General features: G+C 38.8%; 1 protein-coding gene across 3 annotated transcripts in view; it reads left to right on the forward strand.

Annotated features, from left to right (window-relative positions):
* The first annotated feature begins 319 nt into the window (after positions 1-319).
* The window catches only part of LOC149167870 (uncharacterized), a 130563-nt gene continuing 108450 nt past the window's right edge, over positions 320-22432 (forward strand). For 2 of the 3 annotated variants that reach the window (XM_089433214.1, XM_089433215.1), the window contains exons 1-2: positions 320-765; positions 879-1019. In XM_089433214.1, the coding sequence (XP_089289340.1) occupies positions 358-765; positions 879-1019 (549 nt within the window). In that variant the 5' untranslated portion in view covers positions 320-357. The remainder of the gene's footprint in view (positions 766-878; positions 1020-22432) is intronic. The other variant, XM_089433216.1, reaches the window with a different exon arrangement.

Consider the following 22432-nt stretch of genomic DNA (forward strand, 5'->3'; position numbering starts at 1 on the left):
GACCAAAGAAATTTGTTTGCTTGTTAAGTGTCATTAGTCCCTTCCATCATCATATGTATTTAAGATCCAGAAAAAAACTGTGTTCAGTCATATAATTTATTAGCTGGGAAATAACTGTTATTGATCAATTCATATTAGTCATCTTCTTGAATGGGCAATATTGTTCTTTTTTGGATGCTAGGACTCAGGAGTGGATGAGGGTCATGTTTATCTTAATTTTGATTGGTCTAGTTTTCAACTTTTCATACTTCCTTTACATATGTAAAATGCGACCATTTGCTTTGACAATTGCTAAAAGAAAGGCTTTCTTGTAATGTTTTGGTGGGGGCTTTATGTTAGGGTCGAGAAGGCAAGAATATGCACATCTCAAAGTTTGCATCTTTTAGTAATGGGGCTCAAGTCAATCATGATCTCTCGATTTTCATAAGGGCTAATTCAGACAGCTTGATAGATTTGGGTTCAGATGGTGCACAATCTAATCTTTTTGGAATTCAAGGATCAAATTCGGTTGATGAAAAATGGGTAAGGTCAACAAATGAAGGATGGGAAACATTTGATACACATCCTCCATCTCCACCAAGACAAGTTGCAACTGCTGGCAGGAATTCGATAAACATGGCTGAGATCAATGAGAAGCACACTTCAGAAGCAGAAGTTCTTGCACTGTCCATGTTTGATATATCACATTCCACTTTGCATTTTGGCAATGGATCTCTAAATTCTGAACCATCGCATCAACCCCCATTTTCAAAAGAAATTGCAGAGGTATTGTTCTTATGGAAATATTTACTAAGATTTCTTCGAAGTTCTTGGATGGACTGTTTTTCTTCAAGTGAAATAATATTTTTATGTTTAGTTTCTCTGCTATCATTTTCCAGAAATGGAATCCTTTTCCTTCAACAGCTTCTTTAATTGAAGGTTCACACCAATTAGGATCTAGATGGGAACTATACAATACTTCTATCACTGCCAATGCAACCACACACCTATCTGATAGAGATCACAAACAGCATGTAAAGGTACGCCAGTTGTTATAGTGTTCCATATTTGCACAGCTTAATGCATATTTGCAGAATGTTTTATCCTTCATCCGCTATGCTACATTGTTTGTCAATCTGAAAAATTTCATCAGTTCTGCTTACTTTGTGAACCTTGCTCATCTGGTAATGATAAAAGTAAAGTCTTCTGTTGTGCAATATATTGTTCCTAGTTGGTAACTTTTATGATTATTAGCAGATTGCCTATAAGTAGGCAACTATGTTGATATGAAGAACTTTGAAAAAGAAACGCTGCTAGTAATTATGAATGTGAATTGTTATAGGCATTAAGAACTGCAATATAATAACATACACTCTAATATTTTTGTTTTTAGAATAGCATTAATGCAAGAGACTTCTTGTTAGTTCCGGTATTGAGTCATTGTAATTTACAACAATCATATGTAGCAATGTATTAACTATTTGGATAGTTGGGTGTATGTTTTTCATGAGTGTTGTTTTGTGCAATATCCTCCACTGCATATACACATATGAACTATATAGACTCTGGCCAACGGACATCCTACCAAGCAGGCAGTCATTGATGCGACTTCTTGTTGTCTAGCTGGAAAATCTTACTGCAGCTTGCACTAACATGATCCTGTAAATACATTTTCTTGGTTGACCTTTGTGTGCGGTCAAGTCAAACCATTCTTCCTAGTAGAATGACGGTTTCGTTAATTGCATCAATCGGCTTGCATGCATATGTATTTAAGTTGTGTTTGTTTATTTGCTGTTTTAGATTCTAAAGGCATGTACATGTTCTTGGCAGAAGAGATAGTATAATAGATTACAGTGACATAAGCGAGATAGAAGAGAAGAACCAGTAGGTGTCCATTTTAATCCAGCATTAGGGGCAATGAACATGAACATGCATACAATTTTGATTTGTATTATCCTAGTATTTATTCTAAAGGCTACTCAGCGTCTTAGGGGTGGATTGAACTGAATGACTGTTTCTTGGTAGATTGACCTTCAATAACAAGAAATGTACAATCCAAGTGTTTGCTTGTGAAATTGAAGTTTCAAAAGTTGTTCTTTGCTTAATGGAAAAGTTAAAACAACATCAAGATTCAAAACGCACTATGAGAAATTTGTTAAATGTTAGGCGAGAATCAATGAGAATTCTGATTGCAGAATTGATTGGAATGAATTTTTCCAACAGTTAATAGAGCTTTAGAAATGTTAGTCTCCTACTATCAAACAAAGTGGAACTCAATTGGAAGTTTATGTTTCTACGAACTTGAATTTCCCCTTGCAATCAATGTTCAAAACTTAAAAGTGCATGTCTACAATAGTCGATCAACCTCGATAAGTGTTATTCTGGTCATATGTTATGTTTTAAGGGAAGAAATTCTATTATAATACCACTATCAACTGTGTTCGATTTGACTTGTATTTATTTTTGATGAAAAGACATTTAGGAGCATGGATGTAGTTTACCCACTTGTGAAGTAGGGCCATGTTTCAGTCACATCATTGGGCTCTTTAATATTGAAATTTTGTCTTCGGTGTGAGGGCTTGCAATTTGCAATTGGGTTATGTTTGGCATAGCATGGAAGTATTGACACACAAGATTAATTGTTATAAATATAAATGAAGACGATAACAGGGACAATTAACTGCACTGACTATTTCCTAAGTATGTGCTAATAGAATTACAATACAAGATAGCAGTGCACTAATATAAAGAAAAGAAACCCAAGTCATTTTCTTTTCAAGGAAAAAATCCAGTAATTTTATTTCTGAGATAGGAACAAAACTTCATTTATATATGCCATGGGCATTCCTGCTGGCTGATGACCCGAACATATATAAGCAAGAAACAAAAACTGAAGTCTATGAGAAGGCCATAGAGGCTAATATTTTCAGCCTAAATTTCAGCATTGGATCTGTAATTCATCTATCTGTGGACATATACATTGTCACTGGAACAGAGTCTGAAAATCTGCAGCCAACTTATATATATCATTCATACAACAGTAACCGGAGGAGTATATAAGCTAGTTGGAGTCAGGTGTTGTGAATATATTCAGAGGAGGAATCCTGGTACTTTTTGTGCACTTTGCTATATGCCTTGGTCCAGCGCCAATCCAATTTTGGAGATGTTGTCTGCTTCTTGATTCCTTTCTCTGTAAATATGATCAAAGGTGAGATGTGAAAAATCCTGCGGACTGTTTTTTATATTTTGAAAAAATGGCATGAACTCATAATTCTGCAAAGAGAAAACATCATTCATCCAATTTATGATGAGCAGAGAGTCTCGATAAATATGTTACTGCAAAATTCCTCTTTTCCTGGCCAATTGAAGAATGAGTGTAAGGGCCATTAGTTTACTAAAGTTGTTTGAGGCCAAGTCAACTCTTGCCAAGAAGGAGATGTGTGAGTGTTTGAGAGATGTAGAACCTCTGCAACCCTTCCTATGGAGGAATCACCTTGTGTTATCCTATCAAAAGAAGCCCAGGGGAAGTCTTTTTCAAACTGTTTCTCTTGAGTCCTTCCGGGATGTTTAGCAGTGTTAACTTGCAGGAATGCTTCATGTATGGCCAGGTTTTGAATTACTATTCATTGCGAGGAAGGAATGTTGTCCTCAAATATAGAATGGTCGTGTGCTACCATATTCCCCAATTTACTCTAAGGGGAAGAGCTTTAAACTTTTTTGGATGTTGTTTGCTGAGATAGCTCTTTAAAGCTTCCTCTATAGGTGCACCATTTTACACACAAGTAGGTCCCAAAATCCTTTGTACCTCTCCCCATATCATCTTTGAAATAGAGAATTCATGGAAAATATGTGTGTCTTAGCATCCTGCTGGCAGAGACAGCATCTACTGGGTCCATGAAAAGATCTCTTTTGCAGATTGTCGCAAGTCAGAGCTTTGTTCTGATCCCTGGATGATGAGCCACATGAACAGTTTTGAATTTGCTGGGAATTTTAGCTTCTGTAGCTTTCCTCCCCGCTAAATGTTGAAATATGTAACTAGGTTTGGTCTTCTTAAATATATTTGAGTCACAATGAAATGTACTTATCAAAAGAATGAAGAAAATATTATTATTTTTATTATGACTTATTAAAGCATGGGCTTCATGCTTGGGTCATCTTGTTTTAAGTCAAAGCCCCCATTGTGGACTTCTAGGATTTACTCTGAGTCATTAGAGTCATTGTACATTAAAAGAGACCCTTCTTGGGCTCTCGAATCATGTAAAAAAAATATTTTTGAGTCAAAAATGAATTTAGTCTCCTCCACACCAAGTCGGCCTCAAGAAGGGTAATTCAGCTTCACTAGAAGGCAATATATACAAGGCAGTTCGAATTCATTTGGAGCATCTCTCTCTCTCTCACATAGTTCGATATCTGAAGCTGGAAGATGGGAAAGTGTGAAATTGGAAAAGGGCTGGAAGGAGAGTTGGAAAGGAGTGCGAGTGTTTGGAGGAAGATAGAAGACCCCAAGATCAAAATTTTGGGACAACTCTCACTCACTTCTGAGGTGTATCAAGGGAGATCGAAGTTTTCCTAGTCTAGTTGAAGTTGCTGCTGCTACTGCTACTGGGTCGAAGCTGCTACTGCATGTTGATGTTGCTAGGTCGAAGTTGCTATTGAAGGGTTATCACTTGCAAGAAGGATTGAGGGCTGACTTGGTGTTGAGGAAGTCTTTGTCTGGGTCAAAGAGTCTTGGATTATCTTGAGAAACTATTGAAGGAAGAATTGTTGATTGGGTTTTCCCCTAGATAGGGGTTTTGCCCTGGCTGTCCGCCTACATCTGTTGTCCTTGTGTTATTGTTTTGGTAATTCCTTGATGAACTAAAAGATTAAAAAAAACATAAAGATAAAAGAATTACAAGTAATTATCTATATAAGAAAATCTTTCTACCTTTCTGATTTTCTAACATGGTATCAGAGCTAAGGTGAAGGAGGAAAAAGGTATTTTTGAGAATCTACTAAAAGGAGTCTAAAGGATTGATCAAGGGATCATATAAGGAGCTCTTATAAGGGAAGAAGCTCACTATCTTCAAGGACAATGTCTAATAAAATAAAGAGTGAGAACAAGTTGGAAGGAGCATCAAATTACAGGGCATGGAAGAAGAGAATTGACCTCATTCTTGAAAAGAACAAGGTCTTGGATTTGGTTAAAGGGAAGGTGAAGAAGCCTACTGAAGAATCCAATGAAGCTGATAAAGTAAAGTATAGAGAGTTAGGAATATTGGCTATGACATTGATGGTAGAAAGCATAAAGGACAATCTTGTCCCATACATTTCTAGTATAGAACATGCTCAAGAAATGTATGAAGCTTTGTCAAAATTATTCATTATCAAGAACATCGATCAAGTAGAAAGTTTGAAGAATGAGTCAAGGACTACAAAAATGACAAAGGATGATATTGTGGCTTCTTTCTTTGTGAGGATATCTAGAATTAGTGATGAACTTCAAGCCATAGATGAAATTGTACCGGAAAAGGAGCTAGTAATCATTGCACTATTGGGATTACCACCTACTTGGAGTTCTTTTGCTTCAAGTCTCAATAGTTGGAAAGAAGCTCCTACCTTTGAGAAATTGTGGAATGTTTGCACCTAAGAAGAAATGAGAATTTCATTAGTATCCAAAAACGAAGAAAAGGTTTCAAATGCATACTCCACTTCTCGTAAGAAAGGACACTCCAAGAAGGAAAATCGATATGTCCAAGATAGAATGCTACCAATGCCACAAAATGGGTCGCTATAGAAGTGATTGTCCTGACAATCCGAAGTACAAGAAAAGAAGCAGAGACCAAGCCAATGTTGCTAAAGAAGGATCTCCAAAGAAGACTAAGCCCGAAGAACTGGATTTAAGGGACTTACATTACTAAGTCCTTCGATCTAAGCTTTAGTTATTTTATCTTTGATTTTTAGTATTTATAGGTTTAACATATTTTTGGAAAAACATTTTTATTTGTTCTTAAGGTTATAGATATCCCTCAAGCTTGGAGGGAGCCCTCACCAACCTCCAAAGATAAGTACCTTATTACCATTTTTCATTCTTAGTCTTCCTTACTTATCTAGTTTTGCTTGCATTAAATACTAATCACATTTCTACTCATATTTCCTTGTTTAGGACACTCCAAGAAGGAAAATCGATATGTCCAAGATAGAATGCTACCAATGCCACAAAATGGGTCGCTATAGAAGTGATTGTCCTGACAATCCGAAGTACAAGAAAAGAAGCAGAGACCAAGCCCATGTTGCTAAAGAAGGATCTCCAAAGAAGACTAAGCTCGAAGAACTGGATTTAAGGGACTTACATTACTAAGTCCTTCGATCTAAGCTTTAGTTATTTTATCTTTGATTTTTAGTATTTATAGGTTTAACATATTTTTGGAAAAACATTTTTATTTGTTCTTAAGGTTATAGATATCCCTCAAGCTTGGAGGGAGCCCTCACCAACCTCCAAAGATAAGTACCTTATTACCATTTTTCATTCTTAGTCTTCCTTACTTATCTAGTTTTGCTTGCATTAAATACTAATCACATTTCTACTCATATTTCCTTGTTTAGGAAAAACTTGTTGAAGACTCAAAGAAGGCCTCACAAGACAAAGCATTGGAATTACAAGGTTTGTTAAGAAACAAGTGGTATATTTTGAACTACAAGTTCTTGCTATATTCATATTCATTCTTGATAAACTATTACTAACATCTTTGTGTCTAGCTTTCTTGAATCATAAAGATTCTTGATTGGGTGATTAATCATTAGATAAATCTACCCTCCTCATATCTTTAATTACTCTTGTGGAACCCTAAAAAGGTTCGTTGTGAAAACCCTAACTTAAGGGCAAGTCGATGATAATGTGTGAAACCCTAGCCTACTTAGGGTTATTGTTGAAATCAAAAGAAAATATCCGATGCTTTGATGGTGTCATGTTTTGGGTTTTGGTATGGGTATGGAAACCCTAACTTGTTAGGGTTGAATGGTAATGTCTGAAATCTCGAATCTTTGAAGTATTGGTAATTTAGGGTTTGCTATGTTTTGTATTGAAACCCTAGATCATTAGGGTTTGGTAGGGTGTATAAGCAAGACCCTTATAATGTCCTAGAAATGAAATCCTTGGCATGTGTGTGTTTGTTCGATCAAACCCTAGTCTAATCAAGTTTGTTATATGTCTAACTTTTATCGATATTTGTGTCTTTGGGTTTGACTAACACATGCTTGTGCATGATGATGGAATCCTAGATGTATGAGTTGACCTAATTGTTGATGGTCACGAGTCCAAGGGTTTAGAACTAAGCTCTGGTCAAAGTTTGATTCTCTAGGATGATTGTATTTGTGAAATTCTAGGGTTTTGTAATTAAACCTTAGTAAAAGCTCAATTCTCTAATGTGTGATGACTAGTGTGACAATTTGGGATTTATCAAAAGTTGATAAAATCTGAAATTGTATGGTGGCTGTTGAGAATTAAAAAATCTAGAGTTTGCATAAAACCCTAGTGAAAGGTAGTCATGTTGTTACTTTGAATTAAGCTGTGATTGGTTTTGATTGTTAAAAGTTCATGTGTGAATTCTAGGGTTTTGTACTAAATCCTAGTAGGAAGTCTAACATATTAATTCTGAAGGTTGTTAGATACATTGAAGATCTATATTTGTTTGAATTGTTTCAAGGGTTTGCAATATGTTGTAGTAGGGTATGTCATACCTCTGGAAGAAACATTGAAACCCTAGATGTAATGAAGGTTGTTATGAAATTCTCAAAGTCTTGATGATATAGTCTAGGATTTATGACAAAAGCCCTAGCAAGGAGTTGAAGAGTATGTGTCTCTTAACTAAGTTTGAGTATTTGATGTGTAAAGTTGAATGCTACCATGATTTTGATATTGTTAACTTCATGCTTCTATAGATTTGGTTGTACTTGCTATCTAAGTTGTGTAGGTACATAATCTTCAAGATGATGAAGATGCTCGTAAATTAAAATTGATATGATAAGCATGATGTGAATGGTGATGGTCATGATAACTCTGATAAGAAGGATGGAAGCCATGAAGGATTCTCCAATGTCATAGAAAAGAAGTGGAACTCTCTAAGTTAAGAGGGAGCTTGGATGAAAGAAATCTCCCTAAGTTGAGAGGGAGCTTGGACGAAAGGAATCTCCCTGAGTTGAGAGGGAGGGCATATAATAGTCATGTTGAACACCTTGAAAGAATTTGGAGAATGTGTTTGAAGGACTGCTGAGATAAGAAGATCCAAATCTATTTATAGAATATGTTGCTACATGAAAAGTAGGATAGGAAGTTGTATGGTTGAAGAATCTTTTGTTAAGATTCATTTGGAAGGCTCTAAGTCCTACTGTGAAAAGTTGAGAAGCAACATCAAGATGTCTGAAAGACCCCGAAGGTTTGTGTACATTTGGAAGTTTGTTACGAATTGGGGTTGTGTTTTGTACAGGTAAATCTCTCTGAGGTTTGATAGCATGCAGGTTACACGAGAGAGATTTGTTACCGATCTGTTTGATTGGGTAGGTTTTTCTACCGATTGGAATAATCGGGAGAGTTGAGGCTTTGTGTGTGAGACACATTGCCTGGGACAACATCTGGCTACACTTTGTGTTGGCGTTCAGTTCCCGAAGCAGGGAGGGTGGCGTTCAGTTCCCGAAGCAGGGAGGGTGGCGTTTAGTTCCCGAAGCGTTTAGTTCCCGAAGTAGGGAGGGTGGCATTCAGTTCCCGAAGTGTTTAGTTCCCGAAGCAGGGAGGGTGGCGTTCAGTTCCCGAAGCAGGGAGGGTGGCGTTCAGGTCCCGAAGCAGGGAGGGTGGCGTTCAGGTCCCGAAGCAGGGAGGGTGGCGTTCAGGTCCCGAAGCAGGGAGGGTGGCGTTCAGTTCCCGAAGCAGGGAGGGTGGCGTTCAGTTCCCGAAGCAGGGAGGGTGGCGTTCAGTTCCCGAAGCAGGGAGGGTGGCATTCAGTTCCCGAAGCAGGGAGGGCGGCGTTCAGTTCCCGAAGCAGGGAGGGCGGCGTTCAGTTCCCGAAGCAGGGATCAGTTCCCGAAGCAGGGAGGGTGGCGATCAGTTCCCGAAGCAGGGAGGGTGGCGTTCAGTTCCCGAAGCAGGGAGGGTGGCGTTCAGTTCCCGAAGCAGGGAGGGTGGCGTTCAGTTCCCGAAGCAGGGAGGGTGGCGTTGGTCATGGAGCTCTGACCTCATATACACACCTAGATCCCTGGGTTGATGGTTAGTAAGTAAGCCTGATGGTACCTAGAGAGGTTGAAAGCTTTAGTCCATCTTAGTCCCACCCGGATAGATTTCCTTGGTCAGGGATCTAGTCCAATGCCTAAACTGTTGGAGGACCTTGGATCGATTGACCTGGCCAAGAATATAGTTCATGGCATTGCGGTGCCTAAATTCTTCATGGTTCATGTGTTTTGAGATCTTCCTTGTACTTGCTTTTGTGAATACCTCCCTAGTTAAGAGGGAGTGTTGAAATATATAACTAGGTACGGTCTTCATAAATGTATTTGAGTTACAATGAAATGTACTTATCAAAAGAATGAAGAAACTATTATTATTATTATTATGACTTATTAAAGCATGGGTTTAATGCTTGGGTCATCTTGTTTTAGGTCAAAGTCCCCATTGAGGACTTCTAGGATTTATTCTGAGTCATTAGAGTCATTGTACATTAAAAGAGACCTTTCTTGGTCTTTCAAATCATTTAAAAAGAATTATTTTTGAGTAAAAAATGAATTTAGTCTCCTCCACACCAAGTCGGCCTCAAGAAGATCTAGTCGAACTCAAGAAGGGTATTTCGACCTCACTAGAAGGCTATATATACAAGGCAATTCGATTTCATTTGGAGCATCTCTCTCTCTCTCTCTCTCTCTCACATACTTCAATATCTGAAGTTGGAAGCTAGGAAAGTGCGAAATTGGAAAAGGGTTGGAAGGAGAGTTGGAAAGGAGTGTGAGTTTTTGGAGGAAGATAGAAGACCCCAAGATCGAAATTTTGGGACAACTCTCATTGACTTCTGAGGTGTATCAAGGGAGATCGTAGTCTTCCTAGTCTAGTCGAAGCTGCTGCTGGTATTGCTACTGGGTCGAAGCTGCTGCTGCTATTGCTGCTGCTATTGCTACTGCATGTTGATGCTGCTAGGTCGAAGTTGCTATTGAAGGGTTATCATCTGCAAGAAGGATTGAGAGCTGACTTGGTGTGGAGGAAGTCTTTTTCTGGGCCAAAAAGTTTTGGATTATCTCGAGAAACTATTGAAGGAAGAATTGTTGACTCGGTTTTCCCTAGATAGGGGTTTTTCCTTGGCTGCCCGCCTACATCTGTTGTCCTTGTGTTATTGTTTTGGTAATTCCTTGATGAGCTAAAAGATAAAAAAAGAACATAAAGATAAAAGAATCACAAGTAATTATCTATATAAGAAAATCTTTCCGCCTTTCTGATTTTCTAACACTAAAGAGTGGGGTTTGGCCTGATCTCTTAAGCTAAGGTTGTATATCCAAGTTTCATAGCATACCACATAGTTGGATTTGGGGACTAGAGCAACTAGTCCTCCTCTTCCAAGGGAGAAGCAAAGGAATTCTGTGGTTCTTTGGTGGAATTTTCCCAAATAGTGCCAAATTCTTCGTCAAGATCTAATTCCCTCCAAGACAACCATCTAGTTAACCCATTACAAAGTCTTGTCTCATGATATTATTGAGGAAGAAGAATCCATCCCTATGGAGTCTCCTTACAAGGGGTAGAGGAAGCAAATGATGATTTTGACATCCAATCCAAGGGTCCTTCCCAAGAACTTGGGAAACATTACCAATGTGCCAAATCAACCATATACCAATGAGCAGAAAAGATTGCATGATGGCTTTCCAAATTATGGAGCATTATGAATCTTCTTGTTTTACATTTTAACCCAAGTTACTTATTAATAACTAGAAGCAAACATGTAAAGATAATAACTCCAAATATGATATTGTTGGAATGTTGAATAATCTAGGGCAAAGTAGTGTAGTGTGATTCTTTGTTACTTGATAACAATTTGTGGAGTCTTTTTACTTTTCTTGTTAGCTTATGTTTCTTCTTCTTCTTATTAGTGCATATGTGTGTCCTTCATCAAACAGCTACCAAAACATAAAATACAAGAACACAAGATGTTGGCTCTCTGCCAGGGCCAAAACCTCTCTACTCTTGAGAGGAAAACCCTTAGTGAATTTCTCTTATTGAAGCTTCTATTGATCAATGCCAAACCTAGACCCCTGACAACAAGATCTTCCAAGCACAAATCTAGTCTCCACTCCTTTTTGCACCATATACCTTGACACTTCTTCCAGCACTTCGTTTCCCGGCACTTCGTCTTCCTACTTCCGACACTTCGTTCTTCTTGCAACTTGTTAGTAACCTTGTAGTCCTTGCTCTAGAGAAGATACTTTTGATGAGACCCTTCTCCTTATGATGGTTCCTTTCACCAATCAACTAACTTTGGATAATTGTAATGTAGGGCTGTTGTGACTATGGAAAGAAATCTGATTCTCGCACATGTGACTGTTTTCTACCCTAGAAAACAGTCCTTTTAACTTTGGTCTATTCCTTCTTCCTTCGTTGGTGAGGGCTTCTCCTTTGCTCTTGGATGAAGGCCTTGTAGACCTTAGTTTCTAACCCAAATAGAGATAAGGATTGAGTTGTTGTATTTCTGTTGTTATAGCCGCAGAGAGACCTCCTTCCTTCGCACGTATGGCTGTGTATGACCCTAAGAATAGTCTCTCAACCTTCGCTGTTTCTCCTCCTTTCTTCGCTGCCCTAACAAACCTTTTCCACGACTTTTTTTCTCTTCTTTTTCTTGTGGATTTCAGAGCTTGAGTTCTACGTTGTATGAGGAGTGGACAACCTCTATAAATAGAGGTCTGTCCCTCCTTTTAGGCCGACTTGTAGGCCGACTTGGTTGCTGCTTGTAGGCCGACTTGTAGAGCTGTTTGTAGGCTGACTTGGAGGGAAATTTGGTGGCTGATTTGCTGAGAAGACTTCACACATTTTCTATGGTGGTGTAGCATGCTTGAAGGAGCTTCTTGAAGGGTCATTACATAGGATCAAACTTGACTTTCGTTGGAGGTTTCCCTTTGACTTTAATATATATTTATACATAGTGTAACATGCCCTTAAGGCCTTCAATATTTTCTCTTGACTATTTGACTCACCTATAGCACTTTGACATGTGCTAGACCTACTTCAATGAGCAAGAAACTCATTGACATATATTATAAAAATAATATTTCTTTTCTTGAATAAGTACAAATATCAAAAGTACATTTATGAAGATCGTACGTAGTTACACTTCCTTCAACACTCCCTCTTAACTAGGGAGGTATTCATACAACATTACAAGGTATTTGGCTATTATCAATCTTGAAGAATTCACATAAGAGAAACCGGATTAGCAATCCATCTGTTATAGCATCATATCCATCAACATTGTCATAGTGCAAGGCCTTGACTAACAACTCCATCTCTTTATGAGACTATGGGCTACAATGCTGGCGATACCAATGAATTATAGACACCTTTATCATTGTCTCTCAAGGTACATACCCACCCGCGTGTTCTCCGAGTATGACCTTCTAGGACTATTCTTATCTTGGGTTCCCAGCCCCTCAAAGAATATCGGTCCTCTTGCCTACTCTTGTCTTGGATGCCCTACACATCCTCAAAGAGTATCGGATGCCAGATAATTACCTAATCCTCCCATTCTTTCTTCCCAAGTGAAGACAATAATGTTGTGTCTATGTTGTGTCTACATTTCCATTCATGGCCTTCATCTAGACTTACGACTGTTAGTCCTGGTCTAGTGCATAACCCATGAAATGGAAAACACAATTGTCACTCCTTTGTAATCAGGGGTGATCCAAAAACTCCCTCTTGATCAGGGACTTGTCAAAGCTCCCTCTTAATTGGAGACTCTTTCCTTCATCAACAACTTCTTCTTCGTGGGTCCTTCAGCTGCTTGATCTCCTTCCTTTCTTGATGTCATGAAGTTTTTGTTCAAACTTCTTTTAGGTAGGGCACCATCCATTGATCACTTTCCTTCTTGGTTTGTCATGTCATTTCTTCGTGGAAAGTGACTATCAGGTTTTCTTGTCATCTTGGCTACTCCTTTGTCATTTTGTCCATGCTTTGGAATACTCTTCCCATGGATGCTTCATAGTACTTGCTAGGTTACATGCTTTGACCTAGTAGCTCATCATGACTTCACCCTGATATTGCTTTAGCATTGCCTTTTCTTTTGTTGGATGGTTTCTTCATCATGACATCTCTGTAGAGTAGAATCAACTATTTGCACCTTTATATCTCCAAGGCCTTCATAGGTGTCAAGGGTCCTTTCTTCCTTTATTAGAGTTGTCCTGCCTTCTTTCGTGAGATATCTTTCTAGGCATTTTGTTAGATAATGATTCTTGGTGATCATGGTGTTCTTCACATGCTTGATCTCTTTCTTCATTTGCTTCTTCTCAGATAGATAGGTCAACCATCTAATGCTTCTTGTGAGAGCATTCCTTCATTGCTTGCTTTCTGGACTTGTCAACATCTCTTCTTGCTTCTTTGTCAGCAATCTTACGTTCCTTGTGTGAGCATATTCTTATGTTGACCTTCATTGCATTGTAGTGCATGCCTTTGAGCATGTCCTTGGTGAAAGAGATTCTTTCATGCTTGATCATGTTATAGAACTATACCCATGACTTAATAAGATACAAATGATAACATGACTTAAAATTTGATGCATACATAGGTCATCTTGATTCTCCTTTGATCATCCTTTGGTGTGGCCCTTCTTGCTTCATCTTAGCTTGCCTGCATATCATTCTTTTCTTGAAACCCATGAATGGGATTCCCAATGAGACATCTGCTTTGGTCCATGAACCTTCTTTTGAAGATTCCATCATAGGATCTTTAAAGATCCTTGCCTTGCAAATGTTTCCTTCCTTTTGATGATGTAGGTCTTCTAAGATTCTTATCATGATCAATTTTCTTTCATCATGTATGAGGTCTTATACTAGGTATGCTTTCTTCTACACGAATATCTTGAGCTATATCTGCCATGCTCCTATATTCTAGAAGATATTTTTACTTATGCATTTTTGTTCTTATCATAAATGCTACATCTACATGAGTATCTAGAACTCTATGTACATCATGCTGCTAGATTCTAGAGGATGTTTCTAGCCATGCAATTTTAATTTATTCCTACATGCTCCTATCCTACTCAAAACTTTGAAAGAAGTCTAGAAGCAAAGAATTTGACCTAGTCATAGTAGAGATCTGGAGGATCTTCCTTCTTTTGCTTCTTTCCTTCTTCTTTCATCTCTTGAGTTATGTGAGTTTCTTCCCTCTTCCTTTTATTGTTGTCATTTTTAAGCTTAGGACAATTCCTTTTGTAATGTCCATATTCTTGGCATCCAAAACATTGGATCTTGGACATGTCTTTGTTGTTTGTTCTTTGTGGACCAAACTTGCCAAATTTACCCTTTCTTTTGGCCATGGTAGCAAATGCTTGCTCCTTTGATCCCATATCTTCTTTTGCCTTAAGTCTGGTTTCCTCTGTTCTGCATAGAGACCACATTTCACTGAGAGTGGTTGCTTCCTTCTTGGCATATATGCTAGATGTGAAGTTTCCCCACTCCTCAGGTAGAGCATTGAATACTATAGTTGTCATCTCTTTGTCAGACACGACTTCCCCAAGCTCTTGAAGTTAATATCTCATTTCAGAGATTTTCATAAAGTAGGGAGCTATTCCTTCCTTTGTTATCTTCATCTTGTATAATTCATTCCTAAGAGCTATTACTTCTTCGGTTGTGGATACCGATAATAACTCTACTAACTTATCATAAATTTCTTTTGATGTCTCAAACTTGGAGACATAAGGAATGAGAGAGTCTTTGATTGATTCTATCAGAATCCTTTGAGCTCTTGTCTCATCCTTATTGTACTTGGCTAAGGCTTGAGTCTGTTCCTTAGCAAGGATAGTGATATTCCCTTTGACATGCTCTAGGAGTTCATTCTCCTTGAGTAGTAGATCAATCCTCTTCTTCCATGCAAAAAAGTTATTGGTACCTACCAATTTATTGCTTTCCTTGCAAAAAGACATTGAAATATATTTAGAAAGGGACATGTACTTACTTGATAGATTTTGAGATGTAATGGATTTGCTTCCTCCTTGAAGGCTTGATGGCTTGTATTCCCTGGATCTTGATGTTCTTCAAGTTGCCTTCTCCAAGTGGACTTGTTTGGTGATGAGGTTTGCTTGAAGACTTGTAGCTTGATGTAGGTCCTGCTTCAACTTGCTCTTCTTTGTAGGTGCCTTTATGCAAGGCTCTTCTTCTAGCTTTGTAGACCTTCTTGATGAATGATGGATTGTAGACCTTTTTTGGCCTTGAAGTTATTGAGACTTCTAGGCTTGATGCTTCAACTTTGTAGATGCTTCCCCTTGATGAGTGTTCTTGAGTTGCCCTTTCCTTGATGTGTAACCTGGCTTTGATAGGATGTTGAATAATCTAGGGCAAAGTAGTGTAGTGTGATTCTTCGTTACTTGATAACAATTTGTGGAGTCTTTTTACTTTTCTTGTTAGCTTATGCTTCTTCTTCTTCTTATTAGTGCATATGTGTGTCCTTCATTAAATTGCTACCAAAACATAAAAAAACAAGAACACAAGATGTTGGCTCTCTACCAGGGCCAAAACCTCTCTACTCTTGAGAGGAAAACCCTTTAGTGAATTTCTCTTATTGAAGCTTCTATTGATCAATGCCAAACCCTAGACCCCTGACAATGAGATCCTACAAGCACAAGTCAAGTCTCCACTCCTTTCTGCACCATATACCCTGACACTTCTTGTGACACTTCTTCTAGCACTTCGTCTTCCTATTTTCGACACTTCGTTCTTCTTGCAACTTGTTAGTAACCTTGTAGTCCTTGCTCTAGCGAAGATACTTTTGATGAGACCCTTCTCCTTATGATGGTTCCTTTCACCAATCAACTAACTTTGGATGACTGTAATGTAGCGCTGTTGTGACTGCAGACGCACGTGTGACTGTTTTCTACCCTAGAAAACAGTCCCTTTAACTTCGGTCTGTTCCTTCTTCCTTCGTTGGTGAGGGATTCTCCTTCGCTCTTGGGTGAAGGCCTTGTAGACCTTAGTTTCTAACCCAAACAGAGATAAGGATTGAGCTGTTGTATTACTGTTGTTAGAGCCCCAGAGAGACCTCCTTCCTTCGCACGTGTGGCTGTGTATGACCCTAAGAACAGTGTCTCAACCTTCGCTGTTTCTCCTCCTTTCTTCACTGCCCTAAAAGACCTTTTCCACGACTTCTTTTTCTCTTCTCTTCTTGCGGATTTCAGAGCTTGAGTTCTACGTTGTATGAGGAGTGGACAACCTCTATAAATAGAGGTCCGTCCCTCCTTTTAGGCCGACTTGGTCGCTGCTTGTAGGCTGACTTGTAGAGCTGTTTGTACGCTGACTTGGAGGGCAGTTTGGTGGCTGATTTGCTGAGCAGACTTCACACATTTTCTATGGTGGTGTAGCATGCTTGAAGGAGCTTCTTGAAGGGTCATTACATAGGATCAGACTTGACTTTGGTTGGAGGTTTCCCTTTGACTTTAATATATATTTACACATAGTGTGACATGCCCTTAAGGCCTTCAATATTTTCTATTGACTATTTGACTCACCTATAACACTTTGACATGTGCTAGACCTACTTCAATGAGCAAGAAACTCATTGACATATATTATAAAAATAATATTTCTTTTCTTGAATAAGTACAAATATCAAAAATATATTTATGAAGGCCGAACCTAGTTACACTTCCTTCAACATGGAATCCTATAATTATGCAATAAACACTATTGTAGATAGTTCACAATGAAGCACTATATGTATTAGGTTACCTTTCACGATGTTTTTAGTTAAGCCTTTAGTACTCGTGTGGGTGATTATTATTGGTTGTACTTATTTTCTTCTATCCCATTGACCATCCTGTTTGGTCATTTTGATTTCTGAAAACGAATGCCTAGGTAAAGAGATCAAATCTAGATCTACACTACTAGAATTCTTTAACCAAATAAAGTAGCGGAAAAAATTAGAAAAGCAAAAAAAAAGGAAAAAATCAAATCTTGTGCATGCACAATTTTTCTACTCTTTAACATCAATTCATCATTCAAATAACTTTCAAGCATACAAGTGTTCCCATACTGGGAAAATGGCTCTGAGAAAAAAAAATTCATATGAAACCTAGAAAACTTGAATTTCCAGCTCTCAAAAATTTTCCCTGGATCACCTCTATGCTGGATCTTATGGTCCGTATAGCATGCAAATTAACGGTTGCCCTCTCCTTGGTTGCTGATGCAATTCTTCTCCTTGCCTGGAAAATCAAAAGTTCCTTTTTGATTTTCTCTTTGTTTCGTAATATCCTTCTTGAAAAATTAATTAATGCATCCTCTCTTTCAGTTGGCTTCCTTTTATAATTTTAAGTTGTGCTAGACCCCTAATCTCAACGTTCAAGATTAAATCTAATCTCGAGTTGAGATCAATTGTCCCAAATTCAACTTAAATCATTAGCACCCAAACTTGGGCACTTTATTAAATTAAACTCACTTTATAAAAAGACATTCACTTTATTAATTAAATTGAAGCCAGTGTATAAAAAACATTCACTTTATTAATTAATTAATAAACTCCCAAGTCTAAGAATCAGTTAATAATAATTCCTGCAACTGCGACTCTTTGCTTTTGTAAAAATACCTGTCTGAGCTACAATCATCAACACTCCCTCTTAACAAGGAAGCTTTCCTCCACCACTCCAAGCTTATATCAAAAGAAGACAAACCTTCCTTACACCAAAGGTTTGGTGAATATGTCTACAACCTGCTTATTTGTTGGAATATACTAGGGCTTGACTACTCCATGTAGTACCATGTCTGATGAAATTGTATCTGATCTTGATGTGCTTCGACTTGTCATGGAATACTGGATTCTTTAGAGTTTCATGCAACTTTGGTTGTCACAATGAATCATTGTAGCCTCCAGCTCCTGATCAAACAATCTTGTAAGTAGCTCGTGAAGCCAAATTGCTTCACAATGCCAAATTGGTTCCATATATGCCTATTTTGTCGAATTGAGTGCTATTGAAGTCAACTTCCTGCTAAACCAAGGAATCACTACAGAGCCCAAACTGAAACAACATGTAGAGGTGCTCTTTAAATTTGTATCACTCTTTGCCGAATATAAATCTAAATAGCCTTGCAACTTCACCCCATTTGCACCAAGGTACCTCAAGCCATACTCCACTGTGCCTTGCAAGTATCTCAGCACATGCTTTGGTGCGATCCAATGCGCATGCCTTTGCTCCACCATGCACTAACTCAAGGTGTTCACAACATAACAAATGTTTGGTCAAGTGTTGACCAAATACATCAATGAGCCAATCAACTGCTTATATTGTCTGGAATTTGCTAACTCAGACTTTTAAGAATCCACCTTCTTTAGGTTGGTCACCATCGAAGTAGCCATAGCTCTATTGTCCTCCATCCTGAATCTCTTCAGAATCTCCACCGTATACTTCCCATTGTCCAAGGAAGATCTCTCGATCTTTGTGAAACCTCAAACCCTAGAATGTAATGCTTCGACCCAATGTCTTTCATCTCAAATTTTGTTGCCAAGTTTGACTTTTACTCAACAATCAACTTCTCTGGCCCAATAAGAATCAAATTATCCACATAGAGCACCAAGACAGGGGGCTTAGATCCAACCAATATGAAGTTAAGGTTGGAATCTGCCTCATTCTTAGTGAAGTCCATGCTTTGCAAATAGTTGTCTATCTTGTAGTACCATGCCTTCAATGCTTGTTTGAGTCGATACAAGGCTTTCTTAAGCTTGCATACATGTGACTCTTTGTCATGTACTTCAAACCCCTATGGCTGCTCTACATATACCTCTTCCTCAATAACTTCATTGAGGAACATTGTCTTCACATCCATCTGGTGAATCTTTCACCCCATATTTGAAGCAACAGATATCACTGCTTGTATAGAAGAGTATTTGGCAATAGGAGAAAAGAGAATGATGTCTCCTCGTCTCCACCTCCTCTCGATTCTTCCTAATGATGGGTCCTGTTATGGACTTGAAACATCGACTACAAATGAATACCATGGATTAAATTCCAGACTCTAATTCTTCAAATTTTGATCACCACAAAAGCTCACAAACAAGGATCATTACCCTACATGGAAGGGAGACTTGGCATGAAATTTGTCTACTCAAAAAATAAAAAATAAAAATAGAGAAAAGGATGACTCCTCTCCTCCTCTCGATTCTGTCTTGATGATTGATCTTGTTTTGGACTTGAAACTTCGACTACAAATGAAGATCGTGGATCAAATTTCAGACTCTAATTCTTCAAATTTTGACCACCACAAAAGCTTACAAACAAGGGTCATTGCCCTGCATGAAAGGGAGACTTGGCATGAGATTTGTCTACTCGAAAAATAAAAAATAAAACTAGAGAGAAGGATGGCTCCTCCTCTCGATTCTGTCTCGATGATGAGTCATATTCTAGACTTGAAACATTGACTACAAATGAAGACTATGGACCAAATTTCGGACTCTAATTCTTCAAATTTTGACCACCACAGAAGCTTACGAACAAGGATCATTACCTTGCATGGAAGTGAGACTTGGCATGAGATTCGTCTACTCGAAAAATAAAAAATAAAAATAGAGAGAATGATGGCTCCTCCTCTCCTCCTCTCGATTCTGCCCTGATGATGGGTCCTGTTCTGGACTCGAAACATCGACTACAAATGAAGACTGTGGATCAAATTTCAGACTCCAACTCTTCAAATTTTGACCACCACAGAAGCTTACAAACAAGGAGCAAAAGTCTCCTCATAGTCTACTCCCTCTTTCTGAGAGAATCCTTAGGCCACGAATCTCACCTTGTACTTCTCCACATTGCCTTCTGCTCCATGCTTCATTTTGAACAACCACCTAGAAGTTACCACTGACTTTCATACTTGTCTTGGGATAATCTCCCATACATCATTCTTCATGATGGAGTTGTGCTCCTCCACCATAGCATCTCTCCATACCTGCTAGCTGCCTGCTTCCTCAAAGTTGGAAGGCTTCGAGTCAATGATGCTAGTTATCAAACCCATATATGTCAAAAACTTTTGTAGAGACTTTCTCTCCCTAAATGTGGTTTTGGGAGCCTCCACATGATCTCGGGCATCTTTCAAGGTCTGCTCAAACCATCTGGGCCTCCTATTTGATTTGGATGAGGCTAATTGCCCCTCCTCCCTTGAAGGTTGGCCTCGTGCACTAGAGGTCTGTGAACTCTGCTCACCCTTTGGATCCACTTGTTGGGTATCCTCTGCAATTGTAGGTAGATCATGAGATTTCTTGGAGGCCAAGTTCTCATCGAACTTGACATCCCTACTCACAATTGTCTTCCACTGTGTTAGTATAAAGATCTTGTATGCCTTCGACTCCTCACTATGTCCAACCAAAATGCCCTTCTCACTTGAGGGCTCCAACTTTGTCCTCTTCTCCACAGGCACGTGGATATAGACTGGACAACCAAAAATCCTGAGATGTCCTATCTTGTCTCACCCTTGTGACTGCTTCCTCCAGAGTTGTGTCCTCCAGAATCTTGTGAGGACTCATGTTTTGCAAGTACACGACTGTGTTGCATGCTTTTGCTCATAAGAAACATCAACAAACTTTGATCATGGATCACAACCTTCACATAGCTTATGATGGATATATTCTTCCTCTCTGCAATCCCATTTTGTTGTTGGTTGCAGGCAATTGTCTTCTCCTCCTTGATTCTTGCATCCTTGCAAAAATATTTGAACTCATTGGAGGTATACTCACCCCCGTTGTCAGATCTCATCACTTTGATTTTCTTCCTTGACAAGTTCTCCACCTGAGTTTTGAACTTGTTTAATTGACTGAAGACCTCGTCTTTGGTCTTCATGAAGTAGATCTAGGTATTCCCGAACAAATAACCAATGAAGGTGACATAATAGGATTCAACCTTCACGGATACCACTAACATAGGCCCATAAACATTCAAATTTATCAGATCCAAAATCCCTTTGGATTGAGTCTCACTGCTGGGAAATGAAGTCTCGACAGACTTGTCAAGAGCACAACCTCTACACACCCCCTGATGATCCAAATTGAACTTTGGAAGTCTAATGACCATGTCTCTTAATATGGGTAGTGCCCTATGATATAGATGCCCCATCCTCCTGTGTCAAAGCTTGCATAGGCTCTCACTGTCATGCACCATTGCTTGAATAGTGTTTCCCTTAGCCTGTATAAGTTTCCCTCCTTGACTCCAATCCTCGTAGCTGTGTCTGGATTGGCTCCCTTTGGGCATATGAACACTTGCTCTTTTTGGAAGGTATCTACGCAACCTTTTTCCTCCATGATTGAGATGGACAACAAGTTCTTCAAACTAGCCACCTACAACACCCCCCAAGCATCAAATGTTCCTCCTAAATGAAGTTGGAACTGCATCGTCCCTTGTCCCTTGATTGCATACTTGGCATATCATTAAGTTCCACATTGATCCCTAAATCATCCACTTAAAGATGAATGAACAAATCTCGTGCTTCAGTCATGTGGAGGGAGGCACCATTATCCAATTACCAAGTACTCCTAACAATAGTGCTGGTAGAAAGGAAAGAAACAAGGGTAAAATCATTCTCAAATTTTGTTGCAAATTCACTCAGTTGTGTCTTTGCTACTACTGCTACTTGCTTTGGCTTCCCTTTGCCTATCTTCTTCTCTAGACATTGAGAAGCATAGTGAGCTCAGTTATGGCAAACAAAACACTTGATCTTGCTCGTGTCTTTCTTCTTTCCAGGCTGATGCCCATCTCCTTCACTGTTACCTTACTTGGTGAAAACCTTCCTTTTGCCCTTTTTTGTCTTGTTGATGAGGGACAAATTCATCACCACCTCCCTGCTTGTTGGCTCTAGACTCCTCTCATGTCTCCTCTAAAATGCAACCATCCCATAGTCTTTGCCTGTCTAGAATGTTCTCTGAGGCATAGATTCCCTTCACAAATGGTTCCCAAGGCTTGGTGAACCCATTTAGAGCTACATTCACTAGCTTTGCATCCACGATCTTTTCTCCAATTGTTGCAAGTTGATCATGGATTTATGTGATCCTCATAAGGTAACCGATAACATTGTCAGATTTGGTCATTCGACACTCTCGAAGCTTGTTCTTTAGAACCATCGTTTGGTTTGTATTGTCACTCTGGAAGAGATCAACAAGGGCATCAAAACTGTTCTTGATTGTGCTCTTCTCTGCCACATGTGGGATCATATGACCTTTTACAAAATCTAATATCACCCTCTGTGCTCTGACATCCTTCTTGTCACGTTTTCACTGATTTGT

The sequence above is a fragment of the Pinus tabuliformis genome, chromosome 5_1 (genome assembly GCF_031772625.1).
Source record: "Pinus tabuliformis cultivar Carrire ecotype Pingquan chromosome 5_1, CPIR1, whole genome shotgun sequence".
NCBI classification, from domain to species: domain Eukaryota; kingdom Viridiplantae; phylum Streptophyta; class Pinopsida; order Pinales; family Pinaceae; genus Pinus; species Pinus tabuliformis.